Raw genomic sequence first — 8,257 nt, 5'->3', positions numbered from 1 at the left:
CATGTGCTTTTAGGCCCTCTGTGAATTTGTTATTTTGTATCCTCTACTCCTCAAGAGCTGGAAGAGGAAACTTAATGGGTAAGGCTTGAACGATATGATCTGAATGACATGACCTAAAAACACTCCATACTGTTGTTCATTATGGCTTCTTTATCATGCTCATAAGAGACCTTGGCTATCTTCTCTACAAATTGCCTTATCTAGTACTGACAAGCCATGACTAATCAACTTCTTTGGCTTTAAGTAAACATCATAAGACTAGTTGAGGTTATAATCTACTCTGTGATGACCGCAGTAAAAAACGGAAGTGCCGCATTTTTTCGGATTAAAAAGCCCTGGTTTGCGAGTAGTTCCACTTCAAAAATCCAGTTTTTTCAATACTGAAATTACTAAAAAACTTTGTGAAACAGAAAAACCCACACTGAATGAGCAAGTGAGAGCAGTGAAATTAGTATACGAGAAAGCTGTCAAAATCAAAGTAATTGGGCAGGCTTCAGGCTTGATTGCTTGATTTTTGACTTGCTTCTTGGCAATGTAAAGAAAGAAAATGAACAGGTGAGCAAACTCTCCCTTTTCGTTACGTCTTCAAGGCCTACAATGTTGGCATCGCCTGCCAAATAATAGATGCACTACGTGTACAAATGTAGAGAGTTGCTGTTCAGTCAGCTTTGCAAAAAAAAAAAAAAGGTGGATTTGACATCAGTGGAGCCCAAGTATATCTAGGGCTTGACTGTTTACACTGTTTACACAAAAAGAAAAAAACAACACTGGTAGGTTGTGAGGGTTGCAAACTGACATTATAATATGACATTTTTTTGGTTAAAAAATTGTGCCGTGCATTAATTCTTGTTATGGAACATGTGTGACAATAAAAAAAACTGGAGGTGACATTTAAGCTCCGCCTGCAGGGTATGACGCGATAGCATAATGAAGTAATTCCCATATAAGGGTCATTCTCTACATTGACAGATCTCTGGGAGTCCTCATGCAATTCCTGGCACAGTGGTGCAGCGGATAAGTGATGCGCCATTGCCCTGCGATGGCAGGTGCTCCAAGTGGTGGGTCATGTGTGGCCCAGGTTGCTTTTCCAGAGTGACCAATCATTAATTTAACTGCCACCTGCCACGGTGGGCAGTTTTCTCACTATCCGGTGGGCAGGTTATGATGACGCCGCAAGGTCATGTGACCTAGGTGGCCCACGTGCCTCTTATGTTGCTCTCTGGGCACCGTTTGCCAGAGCCAGGCCGTGACTTTTTGCTCGCAAAACCGACACCGCATTTTCTGGTGCACAGAGCCTTTAACGTTGTCTCATTAAAAGAACCGAATCCAGTAGTATGGTATATAAAAATCTGAGACAGTAGAATCTATTGTTGTTTATTCACATATGCACATAATTCCTACATGAACACGTTAATAGCGTATTTACATTGCTATATTTTCATCGCCTGAACCCTAATTCACGCATGTTATGGCAATGAGAATACAAACGTGAGGTTGAGAAGAAGATCATCAGAACCACGACCCTCCCTTGGCACGTTTGTACTTGATGTCTTGGATCTGAATGGCATTTGCTATTTGAGAAGCTGTCCTATTCTGGCCGTAATAGTCGACAAACTCGCCGTCTGGATCCACCAAGTACATGATGACGGTATGGTCGACCTGAAAAACCAGTTAATGATGCACCTCAGTGGTTTATAACAACCTAAAGAGTGCAAAAATTAACAGTGCCTTCACGAAAGTGGTTGTGATAAACTATTTTCATTGCTCGATTTTGCTGTAATCTTCGCGGTACTGTGCTTTACAAGACCCATGCGAGACCTGTCGTACTTCTAGCTACTCTGAAATGAATGAAATCCTGACAACTGACATCAGTAACACTAGTACACAAACATGCACTAGAGCTTGTTAAAGAACCCCAGGTGGTCTGAAATAATTAAAAGCCCTCCACTTAGGTGTCCCTCATAACCTACGTGTCGCTTTGGGGTATTCAGCCCCACATATCACATGCTACTATAAGTCTGCAAAAGGTAAAACCAAGGTAGCTGAAGCGTATGTACAAAAATAGTTTTATGGTTTTTTTTAGTCTAAAGTCCCAAAGCGACTCAGGCTATGAGGTACGCTGTAGTGGAAGGCTCCAGCTAATTTTCGACTGCCTGGCTCTAATGTGCACTGACATCACACAGTGCATGGGCCTTTAGCATATCATCTCCATCGAAATGTGATCGCTGTGGCCGGGACCGAACCTTCATCTTTCAGGTCAGCAGCACCCGAGAATCGGGTAAGACTTTCAGTACGAAAATCATATCCGCTAGGCACAAACACGAGAATGCAAAACTCTGTGCTCTCCTCTGGAACTGCTGCACAACAGCCTGTCATTTTCACAATGTACTGACAGGCCACGCAGCAGCAAAAATGAATGCAGTGAAAGACGCTTGCAGAAAGGCACTGGCTAATTGTCAGGATCATTTTGATGTGACAAAGTGGTCAAATACGCTGACATGAAACGAGGAATGCAAGTCTTCCCAGTGTCTTTCCTGTGGAAGCCAAATGCCTGCCAATCCAGGAACTATGATTTATATACGTCAGCCCTTTTGACTAGAATGAAACTTTAAATAAAACTGCAGGGTGGATCTAAATTTTGCTGCTGTCGTGCAGAACCTGCAGTCATACAAATTGTGCGTGTGTCATTGAGGTAGTAGACATTTGACTTACAATGTAGTCTTCGGCTTCGTCTCGTGGGCCAGCACTGAAGTACACTCTGAATGCCCTCGACGCCTTCTCAACTTGCTCCTTGGTCCCGGTAAGGCCCAAGATCTTCGGATGAAACTCTAGACAGTGCACACAGATTGACAGAGATGCAGCGGCAAATTGCACGCACGGTTACATGTGCCATAAGGTTGATGTAGATGCAAAAAACAAGCAAATATCATGCCAGCAAAGGTGAAAGTTTCTGCATCGTGACATAATAGAGCCAGTTAATCTCTGAACATGGGTAAAATGAAATCAGTAGTCATATCTAGAAATACAGTCTATGTTTGTGATATCATTTGTCGGCAGAGGGCTGCAAAGAGAAAAAAACACCAGTCACTGCTGCCTTGCTGCTATGGCACCACAGCTAATGCCATAACTTTACATATTTAAGGAAAAAAATTTTTTTTTAAACGGGACAACTTTGTTTTCCTTTTTTTTTTCTTTCCGGTCTTACAATAAGTGCACAAAACATTTTTTTCCCCTTTTACTCATGCACACTTCCTCCCATGTGCAACATGCTGGGAAGTGCTAAAGACTAAATACAAATCCATGTAAAAGTACAGACAAAAATTTTCACCTGCCAAATAGGCTTTCACAGCTTTCACATCGTCTCTCTCGGGGTCTACGGATATAAACAATGGCTGAAATGGGACATCTGACATCTCTTTGTCTGAAAAAAAAAAAGAAGGGTTTATGAAAGACAGCGAGTCACTGTCAGTATTATTTCACAAGAAATTAGTTTGGTCTTTTAAACCAGCCATAAAATTAAAACGTAGTTTTGGAGGCAGTTTTGTACCGAGTAATTAATAGCATACAAACATACATGGACAGAAAATGGCATACAGAAGTGCTGCGTGAGTCACTTTCACTCTGTCCCACGCCTTTTTGTGTGCCATCATTGCCTCAAGTGTCTACTGCCCTGACGGCAATTTAGTTATTGACGGCAGGCGTGAATACTCGACGTTTTGAGTGGATGCATATGCATCAGAATGTTTTGAAAACTCTAGCTTGTTGCCATGCAGCAAACTGTTTACTCTCACATACTGCAAGTATAGAACCAAAATCACTTACCAACAATGTCTATGATCTTTGAGAGCTTTTCAAGCTCATCTGGGCAGATGTCGGGGCAGTGGGTGAACCCGAAGTAGATGAGCAGCCACTTCCCCAGAAAGTCCTTGCTCGCTTTGGGCTCGTTGTTGTGGTCAACAAGTTCAAATGTGCCGCCGATGGCTGCTTTGCCCAAGGATCTCTTGCGCTCCTTGTCTAATGCTGTTTATATAATGAGAAGGTAGTAATGGGGGAGGTGAGGGGCTCATTATGAAGCATAAGAAAGGAAACATGACATATTCAAAGAAAATTATTGCTCAATTACTTCCTCTCTCCAAAAACAAACAAAACAATCAAACAGCAGGATTTTCCTACGCTCTCCTTAATTGGTTTCGAAGGCTAGCTGTTCAAACAAGTCCCGAAATAAAATCTGAATTGAAATGCTTGATCAGAAGCGATTTTCTTCTTTTGTGCAGCTGTAATAACTTTGTTAGGTAACTTTATGGCACCTACACAGCCACCTCTAGCTCGGCAGTGAGTGACAACAATGTTTCCAATTCCACGCCAAGACCAATATTAAGGGTGCTGCAACTTTCTCTACAACAAAGAAGACAATCGACATTAGAAAGCGTGCGCTCATTCCTTGTCTCAGCAGAGGTCTTTTCTTTTTTTTTTAATATCATTAATGATCTGACATGTGCACACAATTAGTAACCGTTGCGATCGAAATGTGACACGACAAGAGCAGAAAAGACAAAAGCTTGTGTCTTACCTTCTTGCTTTTTTCTCTTGGTGTAAAGCATAAAACCCATCAAGGTGCCACCAATGGCGAAAGTGATGCTCAGGCTTTTCCATGTGATTGGCTGCATGCAATATAGCCGGCAAAGTTACAACAGCGCACGTGAAAAAAACCGTTAAACACGTGTACCAAAGTTAACAGTGCATTACACGTACCACTTTCTTCTCTTTTGGCTTAGGCTTGATGCTTGCGAAATCCCTGCGACTTCGAGCACAGCAGGATTCGAGAGTTTGGAGCTGAAACGAAATTTTGACTGGTTAACGCCCAGCATTACGACAGTTCGTCGCGGTGGGCTAAGTTTGTAGACAACCTTTGGAGGCGATCTGTAAGCAAGGCTCACTGTTCTTGAGAGTAATAGACGACTAATTCGGCCTAACGTTATGAACATGACGTTTCGAAATGATTTGTTTCGAAAAGAACGAAAGCTTTCAAAAATACTCCCAGCCCCGAAACTTAGTGGCGTGCGTCTGCAACAACAGATGTGAACGGCGCCATTATCATTGTTGCCAAAGGAAGCGCAGTTTTCGTATAAACGCAACGAAAATGATCGCTTGTAGGAGCTTGGGCTTGCAAAGGTTGCTATATTATTGATTTTAAAATATGTTTTCAACGTTGTACACACAAATTAGCGTTTTTTTATAATTGTCACTTGAAAATTACCGGACGACATATCATCAATAGCATGCTTAGCAGACGAACTGGTTTACTTTCACGTGGGTTCATACGGTTGCGTAGTAGTGGGTAGCTGTGCAGCGAGTTCATTCTAATTTCAAAATCGTTTTATTCCGGTACTAAAGTGCTACCAAACTATCTGTAAGCTCTCCAAAGTGTGCTGGACTTTTCTAGCACGCAGGCGTGCGTAATCAATGGTTCAACTGAGCGAGTCCGCAAGAACTATGACAGAGGAACAGACCGAGTCGGACTACGATTATGTTCTTTTCACGAAGCACACGGAACTAGTTGGCCCTGATCTGCTGGAGGATGTGCTGTCTATTCTTGCGCAGCAAAACGATGAAGCCGCTAAAAATCCAGGAGAGCATCTGGTGAGTCTGGGAATTGTGCAGTGACGTCCAGTGGTGAAATAATGTTCCGGGTGTTCCTTATGCGCAAGTGCCCACGCCACCGTACTGGCGTGTCTCGAAAACGCGCAAGCGCGTCTGCGATATCGACTTGTGGGCAGAGCATGCTCACGCTTTGTATAGTACACTGCGCGGCAGCTTTCTGTCGTGTGTGTACACCCTGGAATAACGGCGTACAATTAATTCTCGAGGCACAAACGTCTCTGGAAGTGTGTATGCATGTGGCGAACTGTGTATGGGGCGGCGACGGTTGCCTCTCTGTAAGTGTGCATGTGTGTGTGTGTTGGGGGGGGGGGGGGGGCACCGGGCGGCGAGCTTCAGTGAAATGAGATAAGAACCGCGGCTGTCGCTTGCTGCTCTTTAAGTCAGATGGCATCTTTCGAAATTACCCGTCCGACCGTCTGCCTTCCGAACTCCAGCCATGAAAAAAAAAAAAAAACTTGGAGGGAGTAATTAAGAAGGTAGAAAGTCGGACCCCCCACGTTTTCACGTTTCGTACACACGTATTACACACCTGCGGAGCGTGTCATTCGCAAAGGCCGCGGATTTGAGCTCCCACGTGGGCCGGCTTTGGCGTGCCCAAAGAAAAAAAAAAAAGCTGGCTGTTTAGCTCTGGTTAACCCTGGTCGAAAGCGAGAAGCTGCATCTCCCTCGCGACGTTTGTGGTCGAGCGACTGGTGGTCTCTACGGCAGGCGTCGCATCGAATACACCTAGCGTTAGGCTGAACGCATCAAAGTGCACTGGCGTTTATATGCAGAACCCACTTTGATGCCCGCGCATGCGATTCCATCAGACGCTTTCCCGCTTGATCGAAGGTCAAGGTCAAATGTCAAAAGTGAAAGTTGAGATAGTTTATGAAACAGCCGCTGGTGTCGCTGCTGTCAAGGTCGATTCAAGGTCAAACTTGCGGCCCCGCTGACGGCTCGAAAATCTGGCGTGAAGCTTTCCACTTCAAAATTAGCGGTGAAAGAAAAAAGAGAAAGATGCCGTAGTGGAGGGCGCCGGAATAATTTGGACCACCCGGGGATCTTTAAAGTGCACTCACATCGCACAGCGCACGGGCGCATTTTGCGTTTCGCCTTCATCGAAATGCGGTCGCCGCAGTCGGGTTCGAATCCGCGGGTGCTCCGGCTCAGTAGCCGAGTGCCCTCACCACTGAGCCACCTCGGTAGGTGAGAGAGAAAGAGAATTTTATTTTTATATTTTACTCCACAGTCCAATTCATCGTCGACGCGGCTTGCAGTGGGGATCAGTTGGTTCGTTGTGCTGGACCACACACGGTATAGTCTCGAAGCATCGCTGTGCACGCAATTCACTATGCCAGCGAGCTCTTAGCTGTTATTCGTACACCATTACAAAGACAGCTGCTGCGTTAGCTTACATGCCCAAGTTGTCGCGAGTTTATAAGTTCGGCATTTCATACGCCACGTCATGGGCCAGTCTTGCGCGATTGAGCACGGCATGCTGCTCATGGTGCGACAAGTACTGTGCAGTGCTGTTTGTCAGCCTACGCTTCCGGCGCTCGATTACCGAAAGCGGCATTAACGGCAACGTCACTGCTGTCAGACGGCGGCTGACGGCCCCCGCGCACTGCGCTTTTCTTGCCGCCTTGAGCGCCGGCCGCAAAGAAACTGTGCAAGCGTCGCCAGAAATTATTCGTCACCAACTCTCTTCGTTTGCGGGTGGCCGAGTGATTGCTGTTACTCTTATCAGTTATTTTTCTTGGTATTTTTTGTTTTTGCCCCGACGGCAAAAACACATCTTGCGCCGGACCAGGCGCTGGCCAGACGTTCCTTGTACCCGGGTCCGAACCCGACCACGACGGCCGCGTTTCGATGGAGGCGAAACGCATAGGCGCTTGGTAGCGCGCATGTTCCAGGTGCGCATGCGGTGGCAGAGTCGCAGTCGCGATTTCTTTGTTGAATTAATAATGTGTGTGGTGCTTATGTACTCTGGAAAAGGAGGGGAGTTGCTATCTTGCGGGGACGCCCGCAGAAAGCAATGTTCCCTTTGCTGTACCGACTTAGAACTTTGATGCTGAAACACTTGAATGACGAACTCGTCGTGTTGGGTGAGGAGGCCTTCCTCCTCCGCTGGTCAACAAGGTTCACTGTTGTTAGCGATAGAGGTGTGTCCACGCCCATCCTTCCGTATTAGGAAGTTTGGCGAGTGTTGCTTATCTTTTCCTTCCTTGTATTCCACTTAAGTTCATAATGAAGCTGCTTTAAGCCAGCTCGTGTAGAAACCACGAATTGTCCACTGAAACGTCATTTGCATAGATGTGATACCTGTACAATGATGACTCATTGTGATGTCCTTGAAAACCAGACCACTTGTGTAAAGAGTCCTTAGCACTGTAGATATTTTCGGAAAAATAAAATTCTCTTTTAAAGGCGCCCGTGTGCTCTGCGATGTCACTGCACGTTAAAGATCACCAGGTGCGAAATTAATACCGGAAACCTCATTCTTCCTTTCTTCTCTCTGTCCCTCCTTTATCCCTTCCCTTGCGGCTCGGTTCAGGTGTCAGCCGAGATGTGACTCATGTGAGACAGATACTGCGCCATTTCCTTTCCCTAAAAA

General features: G+C 45.3%; 2 protein-coding genes across 3 annotated transcripts in view; one reads left to right on the top strand and one right to left on the bottom strand.

Moving 5' to 3' along the window:
* Positions 1–1,333: 1,333 nt before the first annotated feature.
* On the bottom strand, positions 1,334–5,115 carry Scox (Synthesis of cytochrome c oxidase). The gene is made up of 7 exons (XM_077654173.1): positions 4,908–5,115; positions 4,753–4,833; positions 4,571–4,661; positions 3,823–4,020; positions 3,329–3,421; positions 2,713–2,828; positions 1,334–1,659 (listed from the first exon to the last, which is right to left on the bottom strand). The coding sequence occupies exons 1-7, from the start codon at positions 4,983–4,985 to the stop codon at positions 1,510–1,512; spliced, it is 807 nt and encodes a 268-aa protein (XP_077510299.1). The 5' UTR covers positions 4,986–5,115; the 3' UTR covers positions 1,334–1,509.
* Positions 5,116–5,302: 187 nt separating this feature from the next.
* The window catches only part of LOC144121163 (cyclin N-terminal domain-containing protein 1-like), a 240,886-nt gene continuing 237,931 nt past the window's right edge, over positions 5,303–8,257 (top strand). Inside the window, exon 1 of one of the 2 annotated variants that reach the window (XM_077654170.1) lies at positions 5,303–5,640. In XM_077654170.1, the coding sequence (XP_077510296.1) occupies positions 5,464–5,640 (177 nt within the window). In that variant the 5' untranslated portion in view covers positions 5,303–5,463. The remainder of the gene's footprint in view (positions 5,641–8,257) is intronic. The other variant, XM_077654171.1, reaches the window with a different exon arrangement.

Source organism: Amblyomma americanum, chromosome 2 (genome assembly GCF_052857255.1).
Source record: "Amblyomma americanum isolate KBUSLIRL-KWMA chromosome 2, ASM5285725v1, whole genome shotgun sequence".
NCBI lineage: Eukaryota > Metazoa > Arthropoda > Arachnida > Ixodida > Ixodidae > Amblyomma > Amblyomma americanum.
Note: the sequence above shows the minus strand (reverse complement) of the source record. Positions and strands in the feature narration are given on the sequence as shown.

Coding starts and splice junctions, on each gene's coding strand:
- Scox (XM_077654173.1), bottom strand. CDS start 4,985: ATGTTCATAACGTTAGGCCGAATTAGTCGTCTATTACTCTCAAGAACA. Junction 3,422..3,822: donor AAAGATCATAGACATTGTTG/GTAAGTGATTTT, acceptor TTTTTTTTTCAG/ACAAAGAGATGTCAGATGTC. Junction 1,660..2,712: donor ACGAAGCCGAAGACTACATT/GTAAGTCAAATG, acceptor CTGGTTTTTCAG/GTCGACCATACCGTCATCAT.